At 38.7% G+C, this 18,852-nt stretch overlaps 2 protein-coding genes across 2 annotated transcripts; one reads left to right on the top strand and one right to left on the bottom strand.

The window, feature by feature from the left end:
• The first annotated feature begins 370 nt into the window (after window positions 1-370).
• LOC148960541 (uncharacterized) lies at window positions 371-18,540 on the top strand. Its single transcript, XM_089108800.1, has 2 exons — window positions 371-515; window positions 17,271-18,540. The coding sequence occupies exon 2, from the start codon at window positions 17,276-17,278 to the stop codon at window positions 18,428-18,430; it is 1,155 nt and encodes a 384-aa protein (XP_088964926.1). The 5' UTR covers window positions 371-515; window positions 17,271-17,275; the 3' UTR covers window positions 18,431-18,540.
• Window positions 12,356-16,456, bottom strand: LOC148960542 (zinc finger MYM-type protein 1-like). Its single transcript, XM_089108794.1, has one exon. The coding sequence runs from the start codon at window positions 15,058-15,060 to the stop codon at window positions 12,916-12,918; it is 2,145 nt and encodes a 714-aa protein (XP_088964920.1). The 5' UTR covers window positions 15,061-16,456; the 3' UTR covers window positions 12,356-12,915.
• Window positions 18,541-18,852: the final 312 nt, after the last annotated feature.

The following is an 18,852-nucleotide window of genomic DNA, read 5'->3' as shown; positions in this document are numbered from 1 at the left end:
CTAATTAAGGCCTACTTTACAAAAATTGAGAATAAAAAGCAATTAAGAACGAATAATTAACAGCTACATATATACAAGCTAATGTAGGCCTATTTTACAAAAATTTATAATAAAAAGCATTTAAGAGATATTTTATAGTTATTTAAAAAGTTAGTTATTAGTTATTTAGAGTTTATAGTTTATAGTTAGTTATTTAAAAAGCAAGTAAGAGGTATCAGAGTTATTTATATCTAAACATTTCCTCTGGGTGTTTATAGTGTAATTCGAAAATTTTGACAAAAGGGCTAAGAATATTTCGTTACCCTTTGAGGAAAACATTGTTGTTAGACTCATGGGAGATTTGATTAGAACTGCTATAGCGGTTAAAATGGGATGCCGGCTATGTCAACCGCAAGATAAAACACGCAAAGCAATAATGAACTTTTGTTCATAACCTCCATAAAAAGGGACGAAATCGCAGTATGCACAGTCGTTCCGTGAGCAGAGGAAGACAGACTTGACATAGGTGATCTGAGGTATGATTTTTAACGAATATTTTATACACTGCTTTGCAGTATCAGAGCATTTCTTGTGCCTCTTCTATTTAACTTTTGCATTCATGATTTAATTTTTGAGGAAGCTGATACTGCAGTTTGTGACTTGGCTGATGATACCAAGATTTTTCCAGCTGACTTTCAATTAGAAAAAGTTTTAGAACGGCTAGAAACTGATTCTCTTGTTTTGTTAAAGTGGTTTCCTGACAATTTTATGAAATCGAGTGAAGGACAGTATTACTTCTAACGTTTGGGACAAACCAAGATGATATTAAGATACAATCGTAAGGTCAAAGATCACGTCTCAAATTTATGCAAAAGAGCCAGTCAAAATCTGCCTGCCCTTGTTAGAGAATCTTCGTTTATGGGTTCTGCTAAACTGCGTCTCCTAGTGAACAGCTTCATAAATCCTTACTTTAACTACTACCCGCAAACTTGGATGTTTCATGACAGATGTCTGAAGGCTGAAGTAACTAAAATCAAGGAAAAGTACTCAGAATGGTTTAGAAAGGCAGTCATGCCGACTACAAAAGTTTCCTGACATCAGAAAAAGCATTATCAATTCACGAACACAATCTACAGTACTTGAGGATAAAAGTATGCAAAACCAAACACAATCTGAACCCTACTTTTATGAGTAAGAAATGCAACCTGAACCAAACCAAACACAACCTGAACCCTACTTTTATGATTTGCGAACTAAAAATAATCTTGGCTTTCAAAAAGCCAGGCTAATTTTTCATGGTATAGGAGCTGTGAGATATTTTGGTCAGAAGCTGTTGCAAATGCTTCCTCGCAATAAAAGAGAGTCTCAATTATTAGCAACTTTTAAAAAAGAATTAAGAGCACACCCTGCATTGTCTGACTTTAGTGTGTGTGAAATATTTATTGCTGAGCAAGGTTTTATTTCACATTGTGCCATTTTTAAATTTACATTAATTTTTCATAAATAGTTGGCCTTGTAAAATTTGCTGCTGATATCTATTTGTAAAACTTCTGACACCATTCAATGTTTGAGCGATTGATCGAGCGAATAAACGAAACGTTTTGGCACACAAAATCAATTCCTTTAATTCCATCCAAAGCTAAGACGTTCTTTTATACAATATCGAAACTTAGGTACGAAACACACTTTCACAAGCACTGTTACGCCATTAAATTATATATATATGAAACGAAACCTCGAGTGCTTTCACAAGCCACTCGGGTTGAATGCCATCAGCCCTTTCTTAGCCTTCCAATCCATGACCGTTCTTTGCGTGTGTGCGAGTGAGTGTCTACATGTTTGATAGCAGTGGCCTTTCGCAAGCACCACGCTTCTCTCTAACTAACTCTGTTTCTCCTTACTCTACTTTATATAACAGCATCACAATATAGCAAACTAACATCAATAATTGCCGGTGTTATTGTCGGTATCGATCGTGCAATACGTAAATGAACTAGTAGGAGGTGTTAGATATTTTAGGATACGTGGGGGAACTTTTTAGGGTAAAAGGGCATGTAAAATATTACATTACCGGAAAGCATGAAAAACTAACACGCGACAAACTAATGTGTCCTAAACAAAGAGAAGCATAAACAAATATAGGCATAAACGCAAGACTGACCAAAAATGAAATAAGTACCTATATTACAGCCTTAATTAGGTTCGTTATAGCTATTAAAGATAGATCTAGCACACCAACTGTAAACAAATTATTTATTATTTTTATTGTCATAATAAACATCATTTTTGACATCGTATTGTGAATGCACTTTGCATTCAGCGTAAGTGTGCAACATACAAACTATAATGATTCCATAAATATACTAGATTGCGTGCGGTACAATAAAATGATATAATAACTATGAATGTTAGCAAGTTGTACCAAGAATAAATAATAGATTTAATGAATAACGACGTTTCGAGCATCGCCCTTTATCTAGTAAAGCGATGATAGAACTAAAAAACGTTAAAGGAATATGGTATTCGACAGATGAAGTAAAAAGACGGATATAAGAGCACGGAAAAGAAATGTATAGAAAGATCCAAAAATTTATAGAAAGTATTGCAACACCCAAACGAAATGGCATCCAATAAAATTGAAGTTTTGTAAACTAATATCTTTACGCTTAAAAGAGAAAATAATCAGGCTAAACCAGTAGTCAAATTCTTTGAAATTTATCGAGGATTTCGAAATACTCAGAATTACAATATTAACCTAAGAAATCTTACAGTTATAAGAAAAAGTATCTGCAGTGGTAAAATCAAAACATTGACAGGATAAGGAGCTAGTAGTTGTGATAAAACTTCGTATAACTGGTCTTTTACTTCTAAAGATCTCGAAACTTTTTACAGAAAATGAAAGCGAAATAGTGAGAGATCAGGTCAGATATCAGAGCAACAAATTAAGTCAATATTCCCGACTTCTTTAGCCCCGAAATTTTCCATCTCACCTTGGGTAATTTTTTGGGTACAGTTAGGCCCATATAAATTAGTAAATCATAAACTAGCGACGTGCGAGTTAATGCAGTGAAACATATCAAAATAATGCAAAACAGTTTCTTTGGTGGAATCAAATCAATGCTAGGAATATGAGGAAGGCAGCTTTTATCATAAAAAGCAATACATCCCCCTTACAAAGCCATTTTTACTCAAATTTACCTGAAAATCTGCAAACTCTATGTCCTTCATCGGCCATCACCATGACCTTACCTTAAAATAAGCGAATATTTCACCTTGCCAATAAAAATGATCTGATTTGAAATCCACAAGATTCTCTAAGGTCCAAACAAAAACTGACTTAGAGAGTTAATTGAGAATGAAACAGAATCCCAGTGCATTTCATCAATAAATTTTGTGCATCAATTTCAAAGCAATTTTCCGCACTTATCAGAGCCAGAAGTACCTCCACAAAATGTCTGTTTAATTAAAAGTTACTTGAATTGCTAATTTAAAATTTTGAAAAATGAAAATGGAATATTCGAATTAACGCTTCATTGAATTTGCAATTTTATTTGCGCGCCATTGGCTGATTAAACAATAGCTTAATCAGACAACAACAAAAGTTATTGCATGATCCGCCATTAATCGCCTTCGCAGGTGTTGCAATACTTTTGTCCTGGTAGTGTACATACAATTGTAAATACACCTAGATATATATACACTTACGTTCAAAAAGCATTGGGACAAATTCGATAAACGAATTATGGCGTTGCGTTGGATTCGGTTTTGCAACGGAAACTTTTTCAGATTTGGGCAGTCTTTCTCCAAGTAATCTAGACCTACGTATCCCCAAAGTGGAATAAAAAGTTAAGAAAATGCTTCAACTTATAAAGCATAACCTTGAAAACATAGGATTCTTCAGATTTTCCTGAATATAACAACAAAATATGCAGAAGGGTCGAATAGCCTAATAACGGCAAAGTCACATGACCTTCACAAAATTTTAGAGATGTCCAAACAAATTAAACTTTTTAATTTCACGTTTGCATAACAAAGAAATTTATAAAAGAAATTACAAAATCAAAATTTTAAGCTTCAAATAAAGTTTGCTACATCAACGAAAACGTTACAATTTTATTTAATTATTGCATTTACTTGAGTCACTTTTAAAACTGCGTAACATTCAAGGAGAAGCCATTGTAATCGTCGGCGATGTTTAATTTTTGTTATTAAAGAGCATTTTCTTCCAATAAAGCTGGAAAATTGGTATTTTTCATGAATTTTATAGCCATGTTTTTGCTTATGTTCCAAAATCTAGCTTCTTTTTACATGATGACATAATTTCTAGTAAGGATTCAAACCTATTACTTCGCAGTTCCCTCAGTAAAGAACCTTTCGTCCCAGGCCTCGTAAACTTCTTCGGTCTGCCATCCCTTGATAAATTTTTTATTGACCTTGCACGGAAAATCTTTTTACACACCAGAACAGCTGCACTCATTGAGCAGCCGACAATTGATGCAATTTCACGAAATCAATTTGCTTTATTTTAATAGAAAGCAATTTGTAAGCGCTTCTCTTAACTCAGTTCTTAAATTTCAAGAGCCTCCATGTTTTCGTCTCAAGGCCTATAGAAATTTTATGGTCGACGTTTTTTTGATTGTTTGGTGCACATAAAATGCTTCGAAACATCAACAATGTCTTGTGAAAGTTTCATGGAAATAGCTGCTGTACTTATTCAATGAGAAAAATTTTAAAAGAGTCTATCCAAATTTGTTGCATGAAATGTCTTCGAAATTGCGAAGTGTGTCCCAATACTTTTTGAACGTAAGTGTATAATTTATGGATATGTTTATGTATACATACAAATAAAGAATAAAGAAAAGAGAAAGCAAAAATAAGAAAAACGAGGGAGGTGTATGTTATTGAAAAGACATTAACTGTCTATTGAGTCCAGAAGAATAGAAGGTTCCTGTAAAATTATCCGGTATATAACAAGGCTAGAACACTCGAACTCGAACTTCAATACTCCATTTTCTATTCTTACGCATAACATAACGTAACAAACCGGGCGCATGCCCAACTAACATAAATACGAGGCTAATAACGTCACACCTTTCCTCCAACAAAAGAATAAACAGAACAGTAACATAATAAAAATAATTGTTTTTAAAGTTTGCTAATCAGAAGTTGTGGCCAGTGATGTAGTCCGGCCGAATTACTTTCCTGCCACTCCTTGTTGTTACTGGCTGGTAAAAGTTCAATTGCCTGTGATCAAATCTGGTCTCAGCAGGTCTGGCGGCTGCTGTCTCTTCTTCAGTAGCATCAGGTCGTGAGTGAGGTGCCTCTTGCGGATCAAATTGCTCTATTTCAGATTGGTGATCTTTATAAGGTCAAGCCACTGCTTCTCGTTCCTTTCTGGGGAAAATGATTGAATCTTCTTCATCTGCAAAAAAAGGCTCTTTGGTTTGACGTAGAAACTTTCGACTTACACCAACTTGCTCTATGACACATCCTTTGGTCCAGCTGCCTGTTCTGTCGGAATTTCTTGGCTTTATCCGGACTACATCATCTTTCTTTAATACACTTAGCTCCCTTGTGCCTCTGTTATAATACTTTGATTGTATCTCTTTCCTCTTTCGAAGTTTTTCTTGGACACCAGTGACAACCTTTGGTTTAAGGAGCTTCTTCGATATGGGAAGCAGTGTTTTAGCTCGTCTGCTAAAAATACGCTGGGAAGGAGAGCTTTCCATCCCCTCAGACGGCTTGTTTCGCCATTCTAGTAGCACGAGATAGAAGTCATTGCCAGATTCAGTCGCTTTTTTCATTAGCATCTTTGCGGTTTTGACGGCATTTTCTGCTTTGCCATTACTCTGTGCGTACTCTGGCGAGCTTAGCTCAGTGGTAAATTCCTATTCCTTGGCAAAATCCTGAAATTCTTTAGAGGAGAAAGGTACGTTTTCACTCATGAGCGTATCTGGTATCCCATGAGTAGAGAAGTGTCGCTTGAGCTTCTTCTTAATTTCCCCAGCAGTTTTGTAAAATAGACGATCTATCTCAAAGTAGTTGAAGTAGCAATCCACAGTACAGAGGAAGTCTTTGTTGTTGACTGTGAAAATGTCAGCAGCAATTATTTGCCAGGGGCGGCTTGGGATTTCACGAGGAATAAGGGACTCTCTGGTCTGGTTGTTTTGAAATGTGTTACAGATTTCACATTTCGAGATGAAGTCGATAAGATCTTTGTTCATGCCAGGCCAGTAAACTACTTCTCTGGCTCTTCTGAGGCAGCTCTGTATTCCTGTGTGTGTTACATGCAGTTTATCCCGGATCTTTTTGCGCAGTGTTTCTGGAACAACTGCTCTCTGACCCTTGAAAATTACGTCATCCTGTGTTGCTAGCTCGTCTCTGATTGAGAAGTATGGATGAATACATCGAGGAAGGGTCCCTTTTCTTTCTGGCCACCCATTCAAAATTATTTCTTTCAGTGCTTGTAAAGTGCTGTCACATTTTGTTTCTCGCTGTATTTCCTTCAGCTGTGGCTCAGAGATGGGGAGATAATTTGACATGTGGATAGTTTCGACTTCTTCTTCAGTTGGGGACTTTTGTTTCTCACTTGTCGGCAGGTATGCACGAGAAAGTGTGTCTGCTAGAACAATTTCTTTGCCAGGTTTATAGCAGATTTTAACATCGTATGATTGCAATCTTAGTAGCAACCTTTGCAGTCTCTTTGGAGCAGAGGCGAGTGGTTTGCTGACGATTGAGACAAGTGGTTTGTGATCCGTCCAAAGTGTAATCTCTCAGCCATAGACATAGGTATGGTGATGTTCCACTCCAAATACTTGTGCAAGCAGCTCCTTCTCTATTTAGCTGTAATTTTGCTCTGCAGGGGTGAGGGCTCTGCTTGCATATGACACGGGACGTCCCTCTTGCATGAGCACGAAACCAAGCCCCTTTGATGATGCATCAGCCTGGCCTTCTGTTGCTGCCTTATGGTCAAAATACTTTTGAACTGGTGCCTCGCAAAATGCTTTTTGTATGTCAACAAAAGACTTGTCATGATCTTTTCCCCATACCCATGGTGCATCTTTGTGGGTCAAATTTCTCAGAGGTTCGCATACTTCAGATAGTCTGGGAAGAAACTTGGCCAGGTATTTTACCATGCCAATGAACCTTTGTACACCAGCGACATCTTTCGGCTTGCTCATCTTTGTGATGGCTTCAACTTTTGCGGGGTCTATTTTAAGACCATTCTGTGTTAGGGTATGCCCAATGAAGGAAACTTCATCGCACTTGAACTTGAATTTGTCCTTGTTCAGCTTGATGTTTTTTTGTTGACAACGTTTCAAAAGTGTCAGCATGTTCATGTCATGATTTTTGACAGCTTCTTCGTAAGTTTCTCCTTTTCCGGTAACAAGAGCATCGTCAGCGACTGCATACACTCCAGATAGGCCTTCGATGCACTGATCAAATTTGTGTTGAAAATGTTCTGAAGCTGGTTTAATTCCAAATGGCATCCTGAGGTACCTCCAACGCCCCCATGGTGTCTGGAACGTTGTGAGCATGCTTGATTCTTCATCGAGCTCTATTTGAAGGTACCCTTCCTTCAGGTCGATTTTGCTGAATACCTTGACGCCTTCTAGCTCTGGTAGCACATCCTCAATGAGCGGTAACGGATAATGACTTCTTTTCAATGCTTTGTTGAGGTGTTGTGGATCGATGCACACCCTCAGTTTCCCATTTGGTTTTTCTGCAATGACGAGATTTGATACCCAATCTGTTGGACTTGTAACTTTCTGAATGACATGAAGATATTCCAGCCTTTTCAATTCAGCCTTGAGTTTTGCTTTAAGAGCGATTGGTACTCTGCGAGGCGGCATGACAACAGGGGTTTGTGACTCATCAACATCTAAGTGCAATTTGCCTGGCATGTGACCCAAGCCTTCAAAGACATCTCCAAAACGGTTCTCTATATCTGCAATACTGAGTTGAGAAACGGCAGTGGTCGATAAAACTGTTTCCATGACAACCGTTGGTTGTGCCTGTTGATGTGTGCTGTTTGAAGCAATACTGTTAGAGCTAACATTATCTACATTTGCGTTAAAGATATTAGCATAATTAACAGTCAGAAGTCCCATCTTTTTTGCTGCATTAGCTCCTAATAATGGCACATAGTGACCTTTTACAACAACAAACCTGACAGTGTACTCAGTCTGGATCTTTGGGTTTACTACCTTAAGTTTACAAATACCATATATCGGTAATAAGGCTTGGCTGTACAGGCGCAAAGAGTGATCCGATTTTTCAACTTTTGTGCCTGGAGGAACGAAGTGTTCTGGAAGGACATTACAGGTAGCACCTGAGTCAATTTGAAAACTAATTTGCCTGCCTTTTATAATCATGGAGGCAAAAATTTGTTCTTAGGAGGGGACTGGGACACAGCATTGATTGCCAGATTATTTTTGGGTGAAATTTCAACAATGAGAATTTCATCATCACTTGAAGTGTTTTTTTCCTTCACTGCATGTATTTTGGCTTTATAAAATGTATCTCTCATACCTGGTGATTTCTTCAAGCTGCACTTCTCAACAAAATGGTTTCTCTTACCACAACCAGAACAATATTTGCCAAAGGCTGGGCAACTGTCTTTGTTTCTTTTATGGCTACGCCCACAAAATTTGCAGTCGGAAATAAAACCTCTTGTGTCTCCAGTGGTCTTCCTTGGGCTGCTTTGCTTTCCAACATAATGGGCCATGAGGTCGTGATTATCATCTTGGCCAGCCATTATTTTTGCTTGAGCAGTAGTTGTTTCTGTGGCCCTGCATAAGTCAATGCATTTAGATAATGAGAGTTTTGGTTCTTGCAGTAACTTACGTCCACTGATCTATAAAAAAGACTGGATCGAGCTTCTAATGTGACCCGAGTGTCGCCATCCGAGAAGAGGGCCCCAGAACAGTCCATGCTAGGAGACGGCCTTAAGTGTCAGTCCTAGCAATGTTTTCAGCTGCTCTGGCCTTGTTCTTTCTCAGGACTCATACACACAGCATTGCAGCTCTCACGTATTCATATCGTTCAAGTATTGCTTTTGAGGGATGGCTTCCCGCTATTGTTTGGGGCCCTCTTTCTTTTGAAATTGAACAGGCTTCAAACTTTCATGTTTCAAGACAATAGGAAGCTCGATCCAGTCTTTTTTATAGATCAGTGCTTACGTCGAACAGCATTGTTGTGAATGCCACAAACAATTCGGTCACGTATCAGCTCATCATTAATTGGTCCAAATGCACATGTGGCTGCGAGGGCACGCAAAAAAGCCGCATAAGTTTCAATTGACTCTGTAGGGCCCTGTGTACAATTATTGAATTTATACCGTTCGTAAATTACATTTGTTTCTCCAATACAGTAAGTATTCCATAATTCGAAGATTCGCTCGATGTTTTGACGTTCGCCCTCCTTCCTCCTGGTACGGAAGTGAATTGTGTATTCGAAGAGCTTCCGGTCCTATGCAAGTGATGAAAGCAGCCACTCGAAAATTGTCTGGTTTAGACCAGTGGCGAAGCCAAAGGTCCTGCTTGTCCTGCCGGGCAGGACCACAAATTTCCAAAGATAACAATTTTTAAAATATTAAAAATTTATTCATTTTATGAAATCACTATATGCCTGATTCAAAGGCATTTCTTGTCTTATTCTACACTTTTACTTCGTGGCTGTGCCCCTTTTCAATTTTGAGACACAGGGTGACTGGAATGGAATTTCGAGTATCCTGTTCGTAAATTGATATCGTCAAAAATTTAGCCCTGTGGTCAGTCCTGCCCAATACTCGTAGGCAGGACTAAACCCTATGTTTGGTCCTGCCCAACAATGGGCAAACGCCTTGTAGCCCTGTTTTTGGTCCTGCCTCACAATAGAAGAAAACAATGGCACTCCTACCCTTCAGAAATGGCAGGACCTCAGGTCCTGCTCTTTCATGAAGGCAGGACCTAGACTTTTGGAGCCCTATGTTTCGGTATAATTTGTTGATTTTTTGCACCGTGGTCAAAGGTCACAAAGAATTTTCACTCAGGCCATAGTCAGGCTTAACCATTTTGATATCATGGATAAAATTAACTGTAACCGTCATGATTCTGCTGCTGAAGAAGTTTTTGCTGCTAGAAGCTTCGGCCCTACACTGTCGTCAATTGATTTATATAATAACCGATCGTTTCAAGACGAGTGGTACTTGTGGAAATCAAATTGTTTAGGGTCGTTCTGTTGGTCGTATTTACTGTTAAAGTCAAGAATATCACAGACATCGCGAGAAACCTGACATGCATATAGTTTTCTCTCAGACTGCAGAGAGCAAAGGAAGTCATATTCAAAGGCCTAATTATAAACAGTAGAAAAAGTTTGCAGCCGCTGCCGAGAAAGAATCTTCGATTTTTTGTACCAGGAAAGTCGAGATCGAGGGGAGATGGAGTGTGCATTAAATTCAATTTCAGCAGTTCGTCCTCCTGCCTTAAACAGGAACTACCATACAATTCAGAGGTCCTGATCAAAAGGACGCTTTGAAAAGGATGAAAAGGAAAACAATGGTAATTACTGGGAGCTTTTGTACTCGGTAACTCAGATTGTATTTTACTGGAAAAATGTCAGGGGTCTCCTCTGATATTCAAAACAAATTTATTCAAGACCCTCACTACCGTGCATCAGACATATCCATGTTGTGACAGAATCTTTTTACTTTTTTTAAATAATTTGAATCAATTATGTTTCCAGTATGTATTACAACTGTATATGCCTATCTAGTACAAGCAATTTCTTTTTAGTCAATGATTTCAAAATTTCCAATCAATGAAAACATTTTCAAATGTTACTTATTTTAGAAAGAATTTTTGTGATGCTCTTTTGACAAGGATCCGACTCTTCATCCCCTTTTTTCAAAATGTGGCAGTGAAAAATGTTTCACTGCAATCTTGATTTCAACATATCCAGAAAGGCGTTTCCCCCATTTCCGAGGGTCTCTAGGGCGTGGCTTCATGTGTATTTCTGGGGGCTACGCCAGACCCCTTTTGCGCAGGACCACCTGTTCTTGGTTAGCTTCGCCACTGGTTTAGACTTCAAATTCGTAACAGTTTCGTACGCATCATAAATGTGCTTCCATTGCTTCCAATTCTCTGCCAAATTCCCTTCTAAGCTTAATCGTGGGGGTAATGGCACGTTAGATATGAACGCCGATGTTCCGCTATTTCCTTAGAGGAAGCACTTGGCCCAGGCACGATTGGATCCGGATCTTTCATCGCAAAACAAGAACCAGCAAAGCAATCATTTACCTCCTAAACATCAAAGATGGGTGTTTCACCTGACACCATGTAAGAATATCCGGTATATAACAAGGATAGAACACTCGAACTCGAACTTCAATACTCCATTTTCTATTCTCACGCATAACATAACATAACAAACCGGGCGCATGCCCAACTAACATAAATACGAGGCTAATAACGTCACAGTTCCCAGTACAAAAATGATTCGTTATTCCAGTGGCTTTCACTTCAAGAGGCCAAGAATTGACATGTCTACTTCTGTGTGATTCGCGGCACGGCATTTCTGTCCTCAGGTCCCCATGTCCCCAGGTCCCCAGGTGCTGTAGGTGAAAGGTTCCAAGATCATCGCACAAAGTCAATATTGAAAACTTTATAATGGTTTCCATTCCAAAAAGCAACTCGATTATGAAGTGAAACTAATCATGGGCGTAATGGATGCTTTGAAACTACCTACAAAGCATCAAAAGAGTACCGGCATTCTTCGTACACAGCGACAAGATACCTATATTTATCTGTGAGATTTTAGAGAGTCATTCTGCACTTTATCTGCTGTATCAGACAACATTTGTAGAGCAGTGCTCGTACTAAATTCTTTAGATTGAGTACACGTAAAAGAGGACTCTGCGCGATCTTTATTCATTTCATAGTAAATTCCTTTTTATAATCGGCAAAAATACCTGGCTCAAATGTAGGAGGGAACAATTGTGGCTCCTGTCAAATCATTTGCAATAGTTGCATGTACCATGCACTTGAAAAGGCCTAAGGTAATCGAGGTCAGAAGCGAAAACAGATCGGAGTTTGGTAAATTATCCTGTCTATCCAGTGCTAAAAAGCAGTGAGATAAATTAACATTCTCAAAGTTTACAAGAATACATAAAACATAAAATAAATAAATTACCGACATTTTGGCTCTACTAATTTCGACATTTTGGCTCTACTTATCAGATCTAATACCCACATATTGCTCGTATAGATATTTTTATTGCAATTGTTGAGTTACATTTTTATTATACTAGAGCTTTTGATTGTATAGGTATTCTATATATGGCATAAAAAACGTTTAGGAATATCCGATTCTACAGGCATCAGCTTAGATTTGCCACTTTCACTTAACATTGATCTAACTCAGTGGCGTAGCGTGACTTTCTCAACTGGGTATTCTCTTTTTTGAAAAAGGGTGGAGTAAGGTGTGGCCGGGTGGGGTTTGGTTGGAATAGGCGGGATAGGAAGATTATTTAATATATTATTTAATTTAGATCCATTATTTAATGTCTAAAATCGGTTGGCAAGGACTGCATTGTCTGGGTATAAATATGATGAAACAATACTTTGGTAAAGAACCCAACACAAATCGACTTTTTGAAACCATTCCAATACGTCAAACTACCGTTTCATCAAAAGCAAATCAAAGCTTCTCATTGAAAATCAGTAAACATACATGGTAGAAAGACTTTCCAATGCATTTTGTTCTGGATAGTGAAACTACGTAGCGAGCTTGTTAGCTTGATTGGTAAAGATGGAATAAAAGATTAGACTGGCAGTATGCTTCAAAAAACTATATAACAATATATTCTTGATAAGTACATGAAGATGCCTTGAATAAACAGTAAAAGGAAACAGCTTATAGAAAATATTGGTATAATCGAGTTATGTTGCAATGTTTTTATTTATACACTAAATCAATTCTGCGCTCCTTCATCGCAGCGAATTTTTCAATTATGTTGTCGTGAAATGATTTACGTGTATACAAGCATGTAAGGAGTTCTTTTTCGATCGAAAACAGTGACAAAGCAGATAAGCGACCTTGACACATAGTGTTGCGAAAAGCTGTTTTGATGCGCTTCAAAGCAGAAAAGGAACGTTCTACAGAGGCAGTGGTTGCAGGTACTGTTAGAATAAGCTCACAAAGTTTAGTGATCTGTGGCATCGTTTTAAATAGTCCAGTGGAAAGCAGCGTTTGAAGTAATTCATGCGGGAAGATATCTGAAAGCTCGTTTGAGTGATAAAATGCTCGAAGTTCCGTTTCTAACTTTGAATGATCGAAGTGACGACCATAACTGGCAATAAGAGCGGAAAAGGCTTTCCTTGGAAAATCTTTCTTATGTTTAGGGGCCCTCTCAGGGTCTAGCAGCTCTACAAAACAAAGGGACTGCAAAGACTGGAACCGTGTGGAGATTTCCTGCAACAAATGATCCAATATTTCAAAAAACAGCAACTTAAACGGTCGGTTCGGCTGGTCTTCGAAAACAGTTCTCTTTCGAAGTGGCTCATCGATGCTCGCCGAAGACTTCTGCCATATGTCATTGAAACCCTCATCACTTCTTAAAGATGCAATGATACCTTTAACTTTTTCGACTTTGGCATTGCAATACGAGATGTCATATCTCTTCGTTTGAAGAATACTGAAGAGCCATTCCGTATGAGGAAAGATGTTTTGAAAGACTTCAAGAAGAAACATAAATTCCGCACCCTTCATTTTAGAAATGTAACCACCAGCAGCATCTACTGTGGCATCATCCCAGGACTGTGGGGAATCGATAACATCATTGAAGAAGGCAAGAAGATGGGAGAAAATACTATGAACTGTACCAACCAAGCGAGCCTTAGAATTCCACCGAGTCTCACACGCAGTGGGGATTCGGCGCTTCAAAAAACGATTGAAGTCAGAAGATCGTTTTGTGGAACGAGAAAAGAATGTAGACAGTCCAGTTAAGGTGGAGAAAAATCTCTTACATGCATTTATTCTGCGCACACTTTGAGACAACACAAGGTTGAGTTTATGTGCATAGCAATGAATAAACAAAGCCTCTTGGTACTTCTCATTCACCCTGACATTCACACCGGAAATTTCACCTGCCATTACTGACGCACCATCATAAGTCTGAGCAACGAGCTTTGGCCCAACCTTATACTCTTCAATCTTTGAAATTGCAATTGCAGCAACTGATTCAGCATTTCTTTCCAAGCTACATTCAATAAATTCAATAAAACGTTCACAAACTCTGAATTTAGAGACATAGCGAAAGACCAAAGACAGCTGCTCTCGTTTTGATACGTCGGGGCTCTCATCAAGTTCTATTGCAACAAAGTTTGCACCAGAAAGCTCATCGCAAATTTCCTCCTTCATTACTCTTGACATACAGTGGATCAAATCGTTTTGAACCTGAGGAGAAGTACCAACAAAAACAGTAGCTTCAGAAAAATGCCTCCTTAGAACATCGTCATATCGCTCTAACAGTTTCAAAAATTCAACGTAGTTCCCTTTATTGAGAGAACTCTCACTTTCATCGTGTCCCCGAAAAGACAGTTCTTGCTTACCAAGCAAATAAACTGCATCAATCAATCGACGCATCATCTCCCTATTCTCCCTGACTTTTTCATTGTGCAGCTGTAGTGACCTTTGCTTTTGGTTGTCGAACAGAAAATCGATGCGAGCTCTCCCAAAGGTTTTCAACTGAATCATAGCATGAATGTGTGCCTGTGAAAGCCCATGTTTTTTGGAAGATTTAGTCAAGTTACTCAAATCAGAAAAACCTGTATCATTCCATACTCCCTTATCTGAGATAAATAACAAACATGGCCAGCAGTATAGTTTATTGTTTGAAATTGATCCAGTGAGCCAGTCGATTCTTTCGTAAGAAGCGGTCGAAAAACGGCGAACAAATCCACCTTTACAAGGTTGTGTGATGTCAACACACGGGTTTGGCTTACCCTTATCAATAATGCTCTTTCTTTCAGCAAATGATAAAGTAGCAAATGGTTTGTTAAGTAAAGTTGAAACGATATCATCCGTCGCAGATTCTGCCATGCTTACGATTAAACAGGGAGGAAAACAGCCGAGAGGAGTACCGAACAAATTGATTACCCCATAGCTAATACAAATGAGTCATAGAGTACCTGATATCATTTCAGTGGTTGCTAACACTAAACAAAGTGCTCAATTAAAAATTTCGCAATAGCTGTTGTTGAATTCCCTGAACTATTTACTGACGTAAAGAGGAAGTAACTGTAAACACCTACTCTTGTTGCTACTTTATGCAAAAGGCCGATAGAAAATGTCGAAATTATTCACGTATGGTATTACATGGGTTATAAATATGTTGTGGGGCATGTAGTCTAGACCGTTTTCTCTACAAGTTAATTTTCGAAAGCATCGAAGGTAATGAGAGGTGACTGCACAAAAGGCCTTCGAATGATGCAAACAAAATAGGCCAAAACTTTATGTAAATACACCAGGCAACTATAAGGAAATTATTCAAGCCTATCTGCATTTATATGATCACATAATACAAACAGAAGCATACCTTTAGACTTACGTTACGAATGATAACATAATTGGCATTTTCAAGGGCATACAGATAGAACTAAGTGTAGTACTATGTAGCAGCCTACCTTTCCTCTGCTCTGTGCTGTTGGTAGATTGGGGGTCAAATGTAAGAATGATTATGAAACAGCTAAACGAGCATGCAAACGTCCTTTGCAATTATTTTTCGAGATATAGTCATCTTTACTGTTCTCGATGAAACTCAATCAGTCGCTCCGACATCCATTTGCTTTTTATTTTGACTTCAATGCGAGACTGTTTTGAACCATCTCTGAGGCTGTACGCTGCATATTTCTCAGCGTACAGGACCATTGTTTTAGCTGATTAACGGCAAATATTATTCATGGAAAGGAGCATTTTGATTGGTTGAAGTACCGTCTAGGGTATTCACTGCGTATTCGTGACCGCCCTCACTTCAACATGAAGTAGCTCAATCTTCCACATTGGCTTCAAAGATCTCCCTGCTTCCCTAGGCTTCGCAGCGTTATCGCTGTCTTACTTTCCAATTAATTTTGCGATAATTTGAACGAAGGCGAGAAAATCAGCCATAATAAATCAGCCAATAGAGCATATTTAAGTAATTGAAATTTTACATTGCATTTATATTTTTTCTGAAAAATCTCAGGGTATTCACTGAATACCTTGAATACCCGGACGCTACGCCACTGATCTAACTCGTTTCTTTATCAGTTTTAAGGATTGCCTGTCAATATTGGATCGTGTCGACAGATATGAGAACACCATTTCGATCAGCTTCCCCAATTCACCATAAATTGCACGGTTAAATTTGAAATTTGAAATTCTTCAAAGGTTGCCCATTTATTCAGGTCTTTTGACAGAAAAAAGGTTCCTGAAAAGGCGCAACACTGTACGATTCACAATTGAAGTTACCTTTCCCATGAGATTTCGAAAATCATTAAAACTGATCCTGTGAAGGTCATCATACATGATACTTTCATCTTTTTGGCAGCATCTTAAGACCTCTTTGATACATGTGTAAAATTGCTGTTCTATTTAATGTGTAACTGCATTGAGGAAATCGTTTCCATTCGCGTTAAGTTGGAAATTTTCGAGAAGATAAAATCTTCGAACAGTCTTTGAATATTAATTGGAAATCATTTGAGACCTTTTGTGTAGTCAATAGGATTGGCAAAACATTTCCTGATACTGTTTTACTTGTGGACTTTGGTTAAATTTGTGTGTTGTAATTTTAAGGTTTATTTTTTTCAAAAATTTAATCTCAGTTTAATCGTTCATTTAGCGAAAAAATGGGAAGGCTATTGCCCTCTGTCCCTTTTATGAAACAGGCCATGATTCCAACAAAATATTTGGAAAGTTTCAGGTAGCAGGCGAATTTTCTTCAATTAGACGAAAGATAAAAATCATTAACAGAATCAATGTCAATCATGAGTTGTTTGTATTTGTATTTGTATTTGTATTTGTTGCTACCTAGCATCCGAAGGTAGTTTTTAGGACACTGAGAAGCTATGCTTATCGAGTTGTTCCAAAAGACTGCATGATAACATTATTGTTCCTCATTTCAAATATTATTTCAGCCTACTCACGTATTCCTTCTAAAAGGTCACTGAAGTTTATGACGTCACTTTTCTAAATTTAGGTCATAAATAGCAGGAACATACCTTTTGAAAGTTTTACCTTAGAACGAAACTCTATTATCGTGCATTCCTTTGCAGCCAATATGAAATCATTGATCATCCTGGTGCTTCTTGCACTTTTGTCAATTGCTTATGGCAAAGCTGTGAAATCAAAGGATCCCCGCTACTACGGAAAGGATGCCTATTGGTACGGAAAGGATCCCCGCTACTACGGAAAGGATGCCCGATACTATGGAAAGGATCCCCGCTACTACGGAAAGGATGCCTATTGGTACGGAAAGGATCCCCGCTACTACGGAAAGGATGCCCGCTACTACGGAAAGGATGCCCGATACTACGGAAAGGATGCCTATTGGTACGGAAAGGATCCCCGCTACTACGGAAAGGATGCCCGATACTACGGAAAGGATCCCCGCTACTACGGAAAGGATGCCTATTGGTACGGAAAGGATCCCCGCTACTACGGAAAGGATGCCATTTGGTACGGAAAGGATCCCCGCTACTACGGAAAGGATGCCATTTGGTACGGAAAGGATGCCCGCTACTACGGAAAGGATGCCCGATACTACGGAAAGGATGCCATTTGGTACGGAAAGGATCCCCGCTACTACGGAAAGGATGCCATTTGGTACGGAAAGGATCCCCGCTACTACGGAAAGGATGCCATTTGGTACGGAAAGGATGCCCGCTACTACGGAAAGGATGCCCGATACTACGGAAAGGATGCCATTTGGTACGGAAAGGATCCCCGCTACTACGGAAAGGATGCCCGCTACTACGGAAAGGATGCCATTTGGTACGGAAAGGATCCCCGCTACTACGGAAAGGATGCCATTTGGTACGGAAAGGATGCCCGCTACTACGGAAAGGATGCCCGATACTACGGAAAGGATGCCATTTGGTACGGAAAGGATGCCCGCTACTACGGAAAGGATCCCCGCTACTACGGAAAGGATGCCATTTGGTACGGAAAGGATCCCCGCTACTACGGAAAGGATGCCATTTGGTACGGAAAGGATGCCCGCTACTACGGAAAGGATGCCCGATACTACGGAAAGGATGCCATTTGGTACGGAAAGGATCCCCGCTACTACGGAAAGGATGCCCGCTACTACGGAAAGGATCCCCGCTACTACGGAAAGGATGCCATTTGGTACGGAAAGGATCCCCGCTACTACAAAAAGGATGCCCGCTACTACGGAAAAGATGCCCGCTACTACGGAAAGGATGCTTTTTGAATGGGATAATCTAGTAGCTTATAACCATGGAACTGACTTTTTCATGCCATTACTAGTGCTATTAGTAACTTTAATGAATTGACATAGCAATGAATTTTTAGAACTGAGAATGATGACTTCATTTTGTCAACATTTTGTATCTCTTTCTTATTATGATGAAAATACAAAATAAATAAATCAGAAATCTATAACAGTACAAAATACATCATCTTGTTATAGCCAATTTAAAGCAATTTATTTTTCAAATTTTTGTCACAAGACTGAATCTTATATTTCTATTTGCCCTTGCAAAAACGATAAAAAGGAACTATAAAAGTCTCCTATAAATTATTTGACAAAAACATTATTGAAATACATGCAATTGAAACATACTGACCAGTAGGGTGATTGCTCAAAATTGGCCCCTGAAAGTTAAGTTCATG

Source organism: Rhopilema esculentum, chromosome 2 (genome assembly GCF_057945365.1).
Source record: "Rhopilema esculentum isolate cy_ngs chromosome 2, ASM5794536v1, whole genome shotgun sequence".
NCBI lineage: Eukaryota > Metazoa > Cnidaria > Scyphozoa > Rhizostomeae > Rhizostomatidae > Rhopilema > Rhopilema esculentum.
Note: the sequence above shows the minus strand (reverse complement) of the source record. Positions and strands in the feature narration are given on the sequence as shown.

What these genes read in the sequence shown, in the direction of transcription:
- LOC148960542 (XM_089108794.1), bottom strand. Translation starts at nt 15,060, where the DNA reads ATGGCAGAATCTGCGACGGATGATATCGTTTCAACTTTACTTAACAAA.
- LOC148960541 (XM_089108800.1), top strand. Translation starts at nt 17,276, where the DNA reads ATGAAATCATTGATCATCCTGGTGCTTCTTGCACTTTTGTCAATTGCT.